The 17119-nt window shown below is 36.5% G+C and overlaps 1 protein-coding gene across 2 annotated transcripts in view; it reads right to left on the reverse strand.

Moving 5' to 3' along the window:
• The window catches only part of CRIM1 (cysteine rich transmembrane BMP regulator 1), a 174873-nt gene that overhangs the window by 38449 nt on the left and 119305 nt on the right, over window positions 1-17119 (reverse strand). The window contains exon 8 of one of the 2 annotated variants that reach the window (XM_069852493.1): window positions 625-753. The exons of the other annotated variant lie outside the window; for it this stretch is intronic. Within the exon in view, the coding sequence (XP_069708594.1) occupies window positions 625-753 (129 nt within the window). The remainder of the gene's footprint in view (window positions 1-624; window positions 754-17119) is intronic. 2 annotated transcript variants of the gene reach the window in all.

Consider the following 17119-nt stretch of genomic DNA (forward strand, 5'->3'; position numbering starts at 1 on the left):
TAGATTTTTGCTGATTCACTGGTATACACAAAGTTCTCACAAGGTACAAGGGTTCTCCTTAGGGAAGAAACAGATGTTAAAGACTGTATAAATCTTAACTAAAGTATTTTATATAATTATAAGAATATGTTATAGAAATAAAATAATAAAATTATAAATGTTCCCCACTGCATGTAGTTTTCAAACATTTATCCTCAAACCATAAGTTTTGAGAAAAAATACCCTAAGTTAAAAATAGGCTGTTTAGCAGTAAGAGGCTTTGAAGTGCACAAACCTAGATGCTCTTAAGGTTTTTTATATATGCAGAGGAAAATGAAATGTGGAAGTCTTATCAGACTTCCCAAAGTCTGAATGAATATTAAGTCCCAAATTATTACCTTTTTTACCTAAGTGTTCATTTTTACCTGAATTTAGACATTTTATGTTTCCCTCTAAAATCACGTTAAGCAAGCAAACCAGCAATGTCAGAATCAGGAACTCATCCTTTAAAGATGAACAATTATAAAGCACATGCATACCAACACAACATATAATCAACATTATGAATGGAAAAACCGGCATACTAGCATTTTCACATACAGATTGATATAAAAGGTGGAAGCCACTGTTTTTTTTCATACTCACTAGTTTTGCACTGACAAATGCGGCAACCATTTTGATCCAGTTTGAAACTATAGATACAGTCTTTTTCAGTCAAAGTGCAGTTCACCAAAACCTCACAGGTGGGCGGTCCTATTGTGATGTATGTTGGTTCTGAAGGTAAGAAAAAAATCAATAAATTTGAAAGCACTTGATTACTTGAAGTTTGCAAAATGGCATACACAATGGAACAGTAAAGAGAATAACTTAAATTTTGTTTTCGATTAATGAATATTCTTGATAATTTTGAAACAATTAAAAAAACAGACTCTGTTTTGAAGTGATGTATGCTCATTGCTCATCACAAACAGTATAGATCTACAGAATTTTTTTGAAATATTGAAACAGGAAAAAATACTACATTTTTTTTGTTCACCATGAAAACAGCTTTCCTGCATTTGCAGTTTAACACCATGAAAACAGCTTTCCTGCATTTGCAGTTTAACACCAAATATAAAAAACTTATTTTGCTACTTTTCTCCAAAAGTATTTAATCGGAAATTCGTGCACTGTTTTACTTCAGAAACTGGACAGTTTTCTCCAAAGCTCAGTTGATTCATACAACCGAACCGTAAATCAAAGCACACAAACACAGTAGATCATTTCTACTGAAATTTAAAGCAGCAGACACTTTAAATACCAAAAGAGAATGTAAGATACGCTTTGTGTGAAAGATCTCTAGGAACCATTTAACACATCTAGTCACTGAAAAAGAAAAAATAAAATTACTTTATAGCACATTTTGCAGTATCAGATTATACGTTTTGAAGTTGAGGATAACATTGCCAATAATTAAGTGTTCAGGAACAGTATAATACCTACTTTTGGACAACACTTAAACTTCATACTCCAACATATTTATAATACACATGGTAGCCAGAAACCTTAATGGGTGTTAGTATACAAAGCTGTTGGAATAAAACAACGTCCAAAGACTTAAGAAAACAAAAATGAACTGCAACACTACTGTTCTAACATGTAATACAGAAGGAATGAAACATCTATACTTTCCTGAATTACTTTCTGATCTGTGAGACTAATTTAGCCTATCTTATCTTTTTCACAGAACTCAAGAACTAAGGAATTTATAGTCATAAGCATGACTAATACTATACTAAGCATTTAGGAAACACAAATTGCATGACTTTTAAAGAACTAACTGTGAGCTTTTGTTTCACTATTTCAGTGTTTGAGTTTATCCTGTTCCCATCTTAAGAAATGAAGACTTAAAGGAAACTACATTTAAAAAAATTCAAGAAATGAACTGATAAATTGTGAAAATATGGAGAAATGGTATATTAACCATCAGGGCAATAAAACATAACATGTTTTACACAGTATGCACATTTATATGGACTGGAGATGGCCACAACTTGCCATCTCTCATCCTCAAACCAAATACATTGAAAGGCAGATTTTGTCATCCTTACTTAAAGGCAGCTAGTCATTACTTGCAGATCCAGGGTAAAATACTACTCAGCATTTATTAAGCTGTTGTAATTATACAGTGTTCACCAAAATAGAAACTTCTTGTCACAAATGGCTCCATGTCCAGCAGGCAGATTTTGCACCCATGTTTTGCCTTCCAGTCAAGTGAAAATTATCTTATTATGCGACTGGGCTTTTCTGTTTTCATTGTCTTTCACTATTTTCAGCTTTCATAGCTTCTTCCCAGCCCTAGTCTCCCCTTCACAACATCAGCGGGTGAACATGTTTAATCCTTTTTACATTAGGTTAGCTAAGTACAGAGTTTGGAGGGGAAAACTGCATGAAAGACACCACGGTGAAGTTAGACAACTTCAAACTTATCTCAGATGTCATGGTTCATATTTCTCTCTTTGCTGAAAGTTTCAAAGTAACCTTCAAATTCTGTTGCTTGTGTAATTTTTGTAGGAAAAGTCGCTACATACTTTATATGCATATAAAATACTGCCAACATCATTATTCAAATACAATACAAGCTGGAAATTTGTATCATTGTATTTGTATCTCTGTAGGCCTCTCAAATATCTTCTATTTTAAATTATAACTTCTGCAGGTTTTCTACTAAGACTTCAATTTAAATTACTAGTCTGGAGGTTAAAGGAGAGATTTTATAAATTTCTGTGAATTCTTCATTTCACAGCTGTGAGTTTGTACATGTAGTATGGGACAGTGACCATAACGACCAATGTACATTAGAATCCATTGATTCTCAAACTAGACTTCTTCTGATCTCAGTGAACTCTTCATATTTGTTTTAAAGTTCATTCAATACACTGACTGGGTCATATTAATGTCTAATATTTAACATCTGCAACTTCAACAAACCGTTAGTTTAGGAATCAAAAACATATTGATATTTATCAATAATATGATACATTCTAGAAATTGCATTAATTAATCTCATCTTTAGTTTTGCAAACAAACTGATTTTTAGCATCTAGTGCCTATTCTGAAACCTCCTTGCCTACCTTGCTCTATTTCCTAATTAAAAGTATGCAAAAGGCCAGAATACAAAAGTTAACCTGAAGCGACATTGAAGTTACTGGCCAGCCAGCCCAAACCCTAAACTTCAAGTAACAAAACGGCCACAGTAGCACTTACACTCAGTGGTAGTTAAAACCACTACAATCATACAAATAATTAATGCTATTCCAAGCAAAGTTCACAGACAATAACATGCTGGAGAACTGAAGGAGACTGTAGCTTTACCATCTGACAGAAGGACAATTAAGTAAAAATATGTAGTTAAAAACTCCACAAAAACTCACTGAAAGCTGAGATGCGGTTTTGATCCATTGATCCACTGGAGTGTAAACTAAACCTAGATAGAAACACGATTGTGTTTCACCTCACCATCACTGAAGTTTACCCCTCAAGGTAACTTCTATATATTTGTAGATATAATTTAATAGCTAGCAAAAAAAACCCCAGCAGATATTTGTTATGCATTTTTGGGTGACTTTTCAAAGCTACACTTTCATATTTGATTGTTTGCATCTTGGACACACTGACACAAGAAATTTTTGCTCCTTTGATACATTCATTGATGTGGTATTTCTTATGAGGGACAAAAATAAACTGTCATTATATTAATTTGGAAAGTTTTTGTTACCCCTCTATTTGTTGTGGTTTATTATTCTGTTATCTCCAGTTCTTAGCATCCTCAGTGTTTCCAGACAAGCTCACAAATCTTTTTTTCTCCCTCCTGGCCCTAAAGGTAAGCCCTGAGATACAGTAATTTTATATGCATGCCTGCTTCTCAATGAGCTGTAAGCAGAGGACAAAAGAAATAATTTCATTCCCTACCCCCACATGTGCAAAAATGCAGCCAGAAAAAAAAAAAAAAAGAAAAAACATCAACCCTTTTCACTTCGCTAGACAAGACTCAACAAATAAAGTCAGCTCTGCTCTGCCAGGCTTCTGGCTATTTGAATAGGGAAGCAGTAGTTTAGTTTGAGAAAGCATGTACCACCAACGGTCTGAACTAGGCTTTCCCTGCTGCTTTTGGTAGAAATGGCAAAAGAAAGATCCAGTGCACAAATGCACAGGCAACAGGTGGGAAAAAAATGGGTGCTGTTTCTGTCTATATGCTTTACCAACAGTACAACTATACCACAGAAAGAAAGAAGGAGAGAAGAACAACAGAAAGAGAAGGGGATTAAAGACACTCTGGATGAAAACAACTGATTTCTTAACAGGGCCTAGAGTTTGCTAACGTCAGGTGCTTATATATAGAAATTTAAATGCATATTTCTATTTGAACATCTTGCTTCCATATACTCTCTCTGAGCCTGATGCTTTCTATGCTGAATTTTAGCGCAGACAATTAGTAATTTGCTTGCAGTGAGGTTGATAAAAAAAAATTTAAATTATTTTTTACACTGCCATTTATTTAAAAATAACTTCAAAAATTGTGAGATCCACAGCAGATATTTCAGTCCCTAGTGGTATATCATCCTGAAAAATAACTGAAATGACACTGAAAAATACTACAGTATGTCATCAAACCCCTGAATCTCATTCATCCCAGTTTGAAATCAAAGCGTGCATTTATGGTGAAAGAAGGGAAGACTGTGACATCCAAGCAGTGCCTGGAACCAGCTTTGTCCTTACAGAGCCTATGTTAGCCAAACCAATACAAACTGGAAGTTATAAGATGACATTGTCAAGGTGGAATAAAACCGTATTTTCAACAGGTCTTCTCCTATCCAGGATACTTTGATATTATGAACCAAACCAATTCCCAGGCCCCTCTTTTCTGCTATTTTCTGATTTTTGAGAATTTGCGCTTCTCCCATGAATGATTAGTGATGTGATACAGCTTGTATTACAAAGAGCAAGATGCTTTCTTCTGTTTAAAGTGAAATACTGTATATATACACACACACAACACCAGAGGATGACCTGGCATTGTGACTCTTGTACAGATCTTGTTACACTTGGATGAGTAGTGAGGTCTTCAGATAATGCTCAGCTGAAGTATTCAGAAATGGAGAGAAACTGATGAATCCATGTTTCAGTGAAAGCAGGGAAAGAGTTTCTTAGGATTAAATTTTATTATACACACAATATGATCAGTTAAAGTTATCAAAAAGAAAAGAAAGAAAACTCAAATTCACTACAGACTGCTGAAGCCCTGTAAAGCAAGTTAAAACAAAAACAAAAAAACAGAGACAATTAACTGCAAACTTTTTGACTTCTACTGTTAATCTGAATGTTAAAAATGAATAGTTCTCTCAAGATTTCACTTTTCCTTCTAACTTTAGAGATTTCAATTACATAATTCTTTAGTTAATTTTAAAGAGAACTGAAAAAAAGTCCCAAACCAACAAATCCTCCTTAAGGTTGGTACCAGAATGAAAAATGATACACATCTTCCTATCATACCCTTAGTTGTTCAAAATCTGAACTCTGCCACTGAATTCATATCAGAAAACAAACAGAAATGCCACTTAACTGTACTACTGCAAAGCTGCGTGTATTACAAGAGCACTGAGAGTTCAGTTTTGGCTTGTGTGAAGGACAAGAGGGACCTGTATTAGCAGGAGCAGGGCTTACAGGTGCAGGGATGTGATGTTTCCCTTCTATTTAGCATTTGTGAGCCCACAGCTGGTGTAATGTCCAGCTTTGGTCTCCTCAGTAGAAGAGACACACTGACAGACACACTTGTGTGAGTCCAGCACAAGCCACTAAGCTGGTCAGGGGCTGGAGCAAAGGGTATAGGAGGGGAAGCTGAGACTCCAGGGCTTCTTCAGCCTGGAGATGGAGGGCAAGGGGAGCATCTTACTACTGTCCACCACTACCTAACAGGAGGGCAGAAAGATGACGAGGTCTGGCTCTTCTTGGAGGGGCTCCAGGCTAGGATGGAAAGCAACGAACACAAAGGTGAACACAGGAAATAAAAGTTATTTCATTCTTTCTTTTAAACCACATGGGTGGTCAAACTACGGCAATATCCTAGAGCAGTTTTGAGCTCTCAATCCTTCAAATTACTCAAAATTTAATTGGAACAAGGACCCTGTGATCATGATGTTACCAGACCTGCTTTGAGCAGGAGGTAGGACTAGTGAAATCTCTGGTGGTCCTTTCTAACTTGCACAACTCCACAAATTTTAATTTCACACAAATTCAAGGTATTTCCAGTAAAAGCAGCAATATCCTTGATGGATACTAATCAGGAAATCAAAATCCAAAGATAAATATTTCCATTTCTGATGGCTTCTCTATGCTTTTGCCAAGTACTGATTCCCTTCCTCTTGCAATAAAAGTACGTTTGCCTAATACCATTTCACTGAAATCTACTTAATGACTTTTAAAAAGGGTAGCTTTTTATTCAAGCAGCAAAATTTCTTCCAGACAGTTATAACAGTAATTCTCTCTGAAGCATTATTTAGTAAAGGCCACAAGCACTTTTAATTAGTCTCATTTATTGTCCTTCTTTATGTTAATATCTGAGGCATGTCTCACCTCTTGGCAAGGTATTTTTATTATTTTTATTACATTAAAACCACTTAAAACAAGCTCTTCACTTTGTTTCATTTGGAATGCACTATTTGAATTCAAAACAGGGTCTGTTTCACACTTTCAGCAATGCCATGTGATGGAAACACCTAATCCAAGCTTCTACAAAATCGGTTTTAAGAAGAGAAGCGACTATTGCATTCTATGTTTTTTTCATCTACACATTGTTAAATATACCATTGTTTAACACAAATTGATTTAAATTAAATAGGGAATGTCTATGGCTGCTTCTTAATCAATGGTTAGAAATCTGGACCACCATGTATCTTAATCCAGAAATACTAGAAATGTAATGGGACATGTACTTCACGCTACTCACTTATTCCAGTTTTTAATTCCACTTGTAAATGTTGCCCTTTCAATACAGAAGGGGGAGAAAGCTATACCTACCATAATAAAATTAGTGTATTTTTCATTGCCATAAAAGTATGTATCAAACATGTGAGTTCGTTTACTTTGATTCAAATACAACTGTTACCCTAGCTAAGCAGATACAGGACTTTTGACTTCTCTTCAAGTTGTCATTGGTGCTCCCCAGTGCAGCTCTACTCTGCATTGCTCTACGTGCATATGCTTGAAAGCTAGCGAGGTCTACCAACATTTTATGTAAAGTGTCCCAAAGTGCCATAATAACAAACTACAGCATAGTGTGGGTTGACAGCAGTCCACATATATTCAACAAAAACAGACATTCAGGATCCCAAAGCTGCACGTGTTTTATGTATGTATGTTTTTCTTGTCTTGTTCTGTTTTTATATATAAATTTATCTGTATTCATATAAAAACAGCATTTCCAGCCAACTTCACAGTAACAAAGAGGTTTCATAATAGTAGCACATTCACGTTCTGTAGTGACTGGTCTTGGGTTATCTGGAGAAAGCATTAGCAATGTACAAAGAAAAACATCAACAGAAGAGGATTCTAGAAAGCCCAGCTTCTCATGGGGAGCATGAAATGAAAGTCTGTTCTAGGGAACTGAGTCAAAATCATGTTCTATACATGCAGAAATACCTCTAATATCAATAATAAATGCCTTTGTGGAAAGTGAAATGGCTCCCTCTTCTGTAGCGTTTTATAACACAAACTACCTCTACAGGAATTAAGATGTTCTGATCCTTTTAAACCAGCATCAACCAACTTAAAGAAATATAGCATCTGTGCATTCAAGCACGTACTATAAAAATTAAGGAAAAAAATGAATAGCAGTATAACTTTTTACCTAATGCTTTATGTGATAGTTGGCTAAAACCTGGTCCTGAAGGGTGTGCTGCTCAACAACACTTCATTTGAGTCTGCATACTTGCTTGAATTTTGTCTGTTGTCCAAAAAAAAGTTAACTGCAGCCTACTAAGCAGCAGCATGTGTGTTTACTTAAGCTTCCTGTAAAAACATTCATATCATTCCAAGAGTGACTAAATGTTTTCCATCCTCATAGCTTGCATTCCAGCCTTCCCCGCCCCTCCAGTTCATTACATGAAAAATATCAGTCTCGAGTCCTCAGCAAGAGAATTTCCTTCCTGGGTTTGAAATACCTAATGCCTTGCAGGGTTTTTTTTCCCAGTGTTTGGTTATCTGTGTTAACTATCAGGGTTCAACAATCCAGCACTATGTAGCTATTTATAAAATGTATGGGAGGGCTTCAGATGATACAATTCTCTGATGTCACAAATAACTCTGGAAATATATTCACTGATACTTCTAAATCCACAGTTCGGTTTGGCAGGCTTCTGTTTCAGACTTTACTGATATTGTCAACACGAAACTACTTAAAAGTAACTATTACAATCCAAGACTATATTTATTGTTGCAAACTGAAGATGCCAAAGCTGCATGAGGAAAGTTTCCTTTTTGCAGTGATGCAATCAAAATACTTAGAGACTTTTAATTTCCAACATGAGGTTAAATAATTTTGTCAGTCATAATCAGTTCTTCCACTTTTCAGTTTAACAGGCACGAGTACCCTTCAAATATATTTTAATGCTCATAGGACTTTTTTGACAATTTTACTAAAGCAGAATCAATGAAGCCTGCCTATCAAATGTCCAAACAGCTAAGAAGGCCATTCAGTTATTGTTAATAGGTGAAGATACAGCAAACACACCAAATTAGCACACATTTAGGGCAAATTCATGAATGCTACAGGCACTGAAAAGAATTAATTAGAGGATCCATAAGGTTCTTTTATAAGTGAGACATCCTTAGCTGCATTGTTATACATTCATTAGGATTCTTTGGTTATTTATCCTTTCAGTAGTTTTCCACCGAACTTCATGATCAATCATTGAAAATTAGGAAAGCATTATTTTATACAAGCACAGTCTTCCTGACTTTTTTAAATTCTAAGAAACTTCCATTGGCAGTCAGTTCCATTATACTCTGGATTGTATGGCTCAGCTGCCTTCTCTAAAACCACTATACTAAATCATCATGATCTGGCAAATGTAACCCCAGTTCTCTACAGTATGGTGTTCGCATCCCCTAATTGACTCTGATGAAAAGGCTGGTTGAGAGCTATAGTGCTGCTATTGAACAATAACTTATACTTCATGCTCTAAGATGATCTCTGGGCCCAAATCCTGTGCTGGTGAACACTGCTCACTACCACTGACTTCATCCTGAATGAAGTAAATTTCTTTTCACTGGACTTTGCCACCTATTTTTACTTAATGAAGTGTTGGATATGCTAAAGGAACTGAACTGAATCACATCTCAGCCAGAGTTTGGAGCCCTTTATTGATGAAAATGTTAATTTCTTTTTGTGAAGATAAAGTGTCAGCCATAATGACAGCAAAGTAATGCAGGCTTTATTCATGAAAATCCTCAGAGGGGTTTTTGTTTAACACTTAATTTCTCATTCACAGCTTATGCTGGCACCCTGCCACCTGTACCTGAGGGTTCTTGTGCAGATGGACGTACTGCAAGACAACCAATTACTGTGTATCCACAGACTGGGTTGCAGCTTTCCCCATGAATAGCCCAAGATCTGGGAGATACAAGGGAACAGAAGTGAACCCACACTTTCCTAAGGCACATTTCTGGGATCAGTGCCAGTTCTGAACACATGTATTTAATATCTTGTTTAAAAAAAAAAATACGGATTTTTATACTACCTAACCCAATATTTCCTTTCTGTGAACACAACTATTATTCCAGTTTGCAGACGGCTGTTGCTCACAGATGGAGATGGCCTGGGGAAAATATGCTTATTTCTTTCACTGTAGCTTGTTTGTTGTTATTGATACACTATAATATATTGATACTAAATAGCTATTTTAAGCTCCAGTATCCACTTTTTTTTGGTGGTAAAATTAATTAAAAATCCTACTTAAACCACATCCACTTTATTTAAAAAATAACCAAACAACCGTGAGCACAAGAGAGAAGGAAGCAGCTCTCTAAGCAGCAACACTAACAGCAACCTGACTGCAAATGATCTGGTTACCTCCAACAGGACAGGTACACAGACCAGGTGCCACAGAGAACCGCCGAGCCTAAAGATGTGTGAGTTCATATCAAGTTGTGCAGTCCCTTAATACCACTTGAAAACCCACTTTCTCCCATCCACCTAGCTGTCTGTTTTCATCAAATCTGTAGAAATGGGTTCTGTTTGAGACTTCCTCATGCTATGAGAAGCCATTGGCTCTAAAACTGAGTGGAAAGCACAGAGGGCCAGTGTGATTACCTAAGCCTTGGCTCTTAATGAAGACAGTCTAGAAAACAAAGAAAGAAAAAACAGGCTAAACAGATAATAGATTAAACAAACGAAGGCAAATCCCAAAGGATCAATATCATTACAGCAGTTATAGAAGCTATACAGAAACATCCATCAGAAGCTTAAAACTAATTCTTTGTGTCGAACCCACAGAACATGATAGTGCCTGCTTTTCCCAGATCTCACCAGTGAAAGCAGATGCCCATCCTTAAAAGCTGTAGACTAAAGAGCTTCACTTTGATGACAAGCTGATGAAAGTCTTCCCGTCCACACCACCCTGTCTCAATGTTTCTCTGTCTCTACTCTCATGCCCTATCGATGGCCCTTGCTTTCCACCTCCTCCCCCAACTCAGACACACTTGCCTTGAATTAGCCAGCTCCCTGCTCACACCTTGGGCTTCATCTATACATTCCTGGCACCAGCACAACTCTCAGACACTGCTGTGTCAAGAAACTGGCAAGTGACAGGTGTGAATATACTGTAACAAAAGGTGTTGTCAAAAGGGCTTTGATCACTTTGGTATTTACTTAAAAAAATGCAGCAGCTATCTATTGGTAAGCCAGAGCCATCACTTGCATAAACACTGAAAGCTACATCTGAATTACTGCTACTACTTCCAGTTATGAATGCAATTTCCTGAGTGAATCCCCTTTTGTGGAGGCTGAAAACAACTGCCATGTCCCTCAGCACATCAAAAAGAAAATTTGAGTCACAACATAACACAGGGAGAATTTCATTGTTCTCAACAACTTTCTGTATTCCTCTAAAACACACTTTTTTTTCTTGCAATTCAAATCCATTCATTCTTGGCCTATCTTTTTCCTTGCAACAACCTTTTAGGCACTTGAAGACTGATACCTTCTCATTCCAACTTCATAATTTTCTCTTTAAGCTAAACCAACCCAATTTATTCAGTCTTCCTTCCTAGGGTGTTTTGCAAATTTTGTACTGTGTTCATAGCTCTCCTGACTCTTTCCAGATTTCTTCAGTATTTTTCAGGGGAACTATGTCCAGAAAACAAGCAAATGCATACTATGTCAGCTAGGGACATGCCCACTCAAAGAAAGAGAGCAAAAAGGATTACTTCAGATCTTGCAGACTGTACTCTTGATCTAAATTTCAGTATAGTGTTTGCCTTCTCAAGGCTCTATTAATCCATGTTCAACTTTCCCTTTATTCACAAGATTTCTCCTGGAGAACTGCTGTTTATCAGTTACTCTGGTTCAGGACTCGGGAAGAGTCAGGAAGCATAGTGCACTGTATTTGCCCTTGTTAAATCTAGACAATATCTTTCTGCCAACTCTTTGCTTTAAAACAAACATATGAATTCATATTCTCTCCAGGACACCGGCTGCTATTTTTAGCTTTCTTGTCTGCAGGTAAAATAAATTTGGTTTTCCTTTGAGGTAGTGAAAACATCAGTGTTCGACCCAGCACAGATATTAGTTGATACCAACTTCAATGCAATTCAAGAAAGGCTTCCCACATATTTGAAGACTAAACACATATACAAATGCATCATATTGGAGGGCCATACCCATACATACCCCTGGCCCTCCATACACTCACGCCATGTTCCTGTCTCTTCCTCCCCAACAATTTCCCTAGGGAGCTCTAATATAAAGAATCTTGAGCACTTCACTCACCCTTCTGCTTCCACCAGCACCACTGGTAGCCAAGATTCAAGAATTGAAGGAGTGATGGGAGCTGAATAGTTACCCTCTTCTCCAAGTCCAGCTACCCCTAGACAAGCTTTCAGAAAATTTTACATTTCAAAGTAATCTGGCTGTCCAATACTGGAATATGTATCCTGTGGGCTACATAAATACACAGGATAGTCACTTTGGATAAATAATACAGCAGTGTGCGAAGATGCATTAAAAAGGCTTTACGATGGAAAACTGATACAAACCAATTCTGTATGGTAATATTACACATCACAAATGCTACTGCTTGATCTCTAATGTCGAAAGCTGTGAACAGCTATATCTGTATAATTTCAGCTTCAACAATCCTTGCAGTCTGTTCTTCTCGCTGCTGCAGTTAACACCATCAGTATATTCTTTGTGGGGGAGGGGAATGTTCTACTTCAGTCTGAATTTACTGTGTTCATAAACTGAATAGATTTGTGTGCTGACATTCTGCGATGACATTTCAAGAATCTGCGTTCACAGAATTTCTACTACACTTTGATTCACTGACTGCAAAATTTTTTGAAAATGTAATCCAAGAACAATATTATCCTTATTTAGTTGCACAAATGTAAACTCTTATAAAGCAGCCAGGAAATAACTGAATTGGTAGAACTGTAGGTGCAACAGCACTTAGGTGGAAGACAAAGCAGGAAAAGCCAGAACTGACTGATAGTAATAACCAGTTACTCTGCATGAGCTGCAGCTAGCCCATAATCATAGGCAGCTTTCATTGGAATTTGTCCATCAGTTTCATACCCCACAAACACATCTACCCTTCCGCATCCAAACCAAAGCAAATGACAAACATCTTTGACCAAATATTTTGTTTCACATACTAAAGAGATATCTGATATGCTTATAGTAAGTTCACACAATTGCAGCTGGCAAGCTGGATACTTTTTTACATGTAAACAGAAGTCTGAGAAAGAAAAGCATGCTTAAAAACCAGTCATAAGCATATAACGTCTCTGTCTTATTCTTGATCTGATGCCTATTTTGAAATGGAAATATAGGCTAGAATTGGTCCATCAGCAACTAAATTGACAAAAATAATAGCTTTCTACAGGCATCAGTCATCTTCCTGCTTTAGAGCTGAAGCATAATTAGGATTCTAGCAGAATTCCTACATTCTGCACTAGTCCCTCAAAAGGTGAAGTAGTTAATGTAGAAAGTAAGAGCTATAGCTTAAGAAATTTAACATACAATTAATGTAAGAGCAGAAAAGTAAAGTATATGCATGATGAAATTGTATATGAAATTGTATAATACAACTTTGGAATGACTATACATGGTTATTCTAGACTGACCTACAAAAAAGCCCATTATTTCACTATAGTATATTCTCTATGAACTGAGCATTTTACAGTGTGAGTTGAAAAGTGAGATTTGGAAGCCATTCAAAAGAAAAGTGTAAAACAAAATATGCTTATCCTTACAATCACTAATAAACTACTACCTCAAAATCACCTGCTCAGTTCGCATTAATTTTGCCCATTTGTTGAACATATCACCAAGTTATGCTGCTTTCTCCCTTGAATCCCTTGCCAAAATAATTTGCACCGTTGAAAAAAATGATACTATGTAATTTCAGTGATCCCAGAACTTGGCGCATGCTAGATACGGATTTTGGTCTTCTATGCTGAACAGCAGGAGATAAGAGATGCATAAGGATGGGAAAAAAGGAGAACAGATTGGAAAGCACAGGACAGTAGGTTTAAGCTATTACTGCAACATTATTAATGTTTTAGCTTCTATTCAGTCAACATGTCTGCTCATATGCTACACTGCAAAATTAAGGTTAAGCTATAGTTATGCAGATTTAATGGGGCAGTTATGCAGAAAAGCATCATATGGCTGATAGTGAAGGCTTTTAATTCCTCAGGAAAAACTGCGTCTGGAATGTGCTTTATTGCTTGTAGATCTTCACTAAACATATTGCCTATCTTTTTCATTAGAATCATTAAAATCAAGGGATTGATTTTTCAGCCAACTTTCCAAACAGCATTTTCTTCTCCCCTGATCCCACCACCCCTGCAAGTCACTGATATGCACTGCAGTATCAGAAGCAGAACCTTGTCAACAGAAACAACCCTCAGGAATATCAGTGAGATGCTGCTTAAAAAAGGGAAGAAACACTGCCGCATGCAGCCTACCTAGTTAAGAGAACAAATATGTCAGCTGGCTGGATGACAGAAACAAAGCAGTATTTCAGATAGGACCATGGTATCTTTAAAACTATAACCAAAATTCGGGATAGTAAGATATGCAAAGAAAGCAATGTTAAGGACTGTGGCAAATATACTTCCTGAGTTCAGTTTTACTACAAGGAGAAAAACCAAAGAACAGTTATCCATGTAGCCCCTTGCCTTGTGAGTTAGTGAGCAATAGCTGTATTGCAAGAAAACCAGATTGGTTATTTTTTTAGCCATGCATCAATCTCCAAATACAAACTTAATTAACCTCAGATTTAAGTCTTGAGAAGCATGATGCTATCTCACCCTGAAGGTAGGCTATAAATCTATGGTAAATGCAAAATTCTCTGCTGCCATAAGCTGAAATTTAAGTTTTTTGAAAATGACTTAAAAATACACAGTATGCAGACAGACAGCATATAACAGATTATTTCTTTCTCTAATGTTCTGGAATTTTCCTAATGCAAGCTTTCAAAGAAAAATGTTAACAGGTTCAGCAAGACACACAAGTCTCTGCAATTAAACTTCAAATCTGGCAATACCTTCATCTTCAATAGATGTAAATATTTTTTAATTCAGGCTGCTAATCACAAGGCTTAGCAGCTTTGAGTTTGTTTGATGCCCTAACTTCAAGAACTTTACTGTTACCCTTGAGTGCTTCATTTTTCAGGGATTTTTTTATTTACTATTACTTCAAGATAAATTGTTAAGTCCCAGATGCTGAAGTTGTTTTTCATAAAGTCATCCAAAGCTGTTACTAACAAACTATATATTTTATATTTTGGGTTCCAGCATCTGAACTCACTGCTGAGCTTTAACAACCCAGATTTTGGACCCTTAAAATAATCCCTGATGTAAATTCCTGAAATTAAATAACTTAGCATTATGAAGCATGATCATCTGTTTTGTTTGCCGGGTGGAGGAGGGAAGGAATGAAAGCAGAGAGGATTCAAGTGTGCTTATATGTACTCTCTGATCACTGGTACCTGAGTATGTTCAAATCTCCTCCTGGTGTGAACTAAAACTTGCACTAATCGTTGGTTCCATCACACATGTAATTTCATTATCCCTACATAATGAAACTTGGTAGTATGTGCTTTATCAAAGAAATAGAAAATGAACTGTAATTCTTTTAAGCTTAAAATTTAGGAAATGACTCAAACTACTGCTCAGTTTACTCTCCTCCAGATGCTACACTCAAAACCAGGCAATTAAGTGTACATCACATAACAGCTAACACAACAAACAAAATAACTCAAATTACTTTCTGAGAAAATATAATTAAGATGACAAGAATTTTATTTAAATATTGATAACATGGTATTCTTAGGTCAGTCTTGATCTATTTGACGTCATTTAGATTATAAGTATAATTTAACAAACCCTCCCAACAAAAGTCACCAACTTTTTACAGACTTCAGCAGTTGCTAATTACTTCTGCTTCTAAGAATAAAAAAAACCACGTTATAGCACAGAATTACCTAACCTAGTCTGGATGAGCTAACTTGTGCCCTGAAAGCACTGTAGAGGCATTAGTGTGGTATGTTAATGAAGCACCAGCTTGGCTATACTGTGACCTTCAATAATGAACGATGGAAGCCTACGCTGTACCCTGTGTTTGCTTCCCACGGTTCATCATAATTATCTCAGTCTGATATAGATAACCATTTAATCCAATTATCTCTCATCCATTTTCTCCAATCTAGAACAGGAAAACAGAGACATTGGTCTACCCTTCTTTCATTGTAGTAAAAAAAAAATTATGTTGACATATTGAAAATACTTGCATCAACCTCTCTCTATGTACTATCTTCCCAAGCTTGCTCACATACATTAAATAATGAAGGGTGACAGCACATATTCTGCAATATCCCTCACAAGGGGATCACTAGGGTTTAGAAGCAGTAAATCTGCTTCCTCATAGTAAAATTAATTCAGTGCAAGTAGCAACCCTCTAAATTTACTGGCGGGTTTTATACATTAGACACCTTCTTCACATCTTGTGATGCGAATTTTGGAATGAAAGTGTACCTGCAAGAAATTTATATGTTCCTCAGATTTATCCTAAGAAGTAAGTATCCCAGTGAATTTTGATACTGCAACTGAAGAAGCGCCCTGAGACACACGTAGTTACAGAAAATTAATTTTGCTCTATCAGAGGTGGAATGGGAAAAAAATAAGCAGTAGCTCACTGAGCACCCACAAGCATTTGTACATTGTAAACATGGCTTTGAAGACAAGTCTAAATAAATAATTTCTAAACTTAGCAATCTGCTGTTTTCCATGATGAACAATACTCCACAAAAAGCATCTCTGATCTTACATACAAATATAATTTTTTAATTATTATTCATTTTTATTTTAATATCTTGGTTTGCAAATCTTTATTTTTACATTGCCAGGGGGCACAAGCATTTACCATATAGTTAAGGTAAAACCTCAGTCGTTATACAAGATATTCCCAAGATATACAAGATATTTCCCAAGTGACAGGGGACAGGACAAGAGGGAACGGCCTCAAGCTCCGCCAGGGGAGGTTTAGGCCGGACATTAGGAAAAAATTCTTCACAGAAAGGGTCATTGGGAACTGGAACAGGCTGCCCAGGGAGGTGGTTGAGTCACCTTCCCTTGAGGTGTTTAAGGCACGGGTGGATGAGGTGCTAAGGGGCATGGTTTAGTGTTCGATAAGAATGGTTGGACTCGATGATCCGGTGGGTCTCTTCCAACCTGGTTATTCTATGATTCTATATTTTTATTTCCATGAGGTAATGAAACCTGCATTTTAAACTCTAAAAATGAATCTACTTCCCAGATAACATCATCCTTTGTAAGTTTCACCGAAATAATGATGTTTTAGTTACACAACAACTATGTT

Source organism: Phaenicophaeus curvirostris, chromosome 2, assembly GCF_032191515.1.
Source record: "Phaenicophaeus curvirostris isolate KB17595 chromosome 2, BPBGC_Pcur_1.0, whole genome shotgun sequence".
Classification (NCBI taxonomy): domain Eukaryota; kingdom Metazoa; phylum Chordata; class Aves; order Cuculiformes; family Cuculidae; genus Phaenicophaeus; species Phaenicophaeus curvirostris.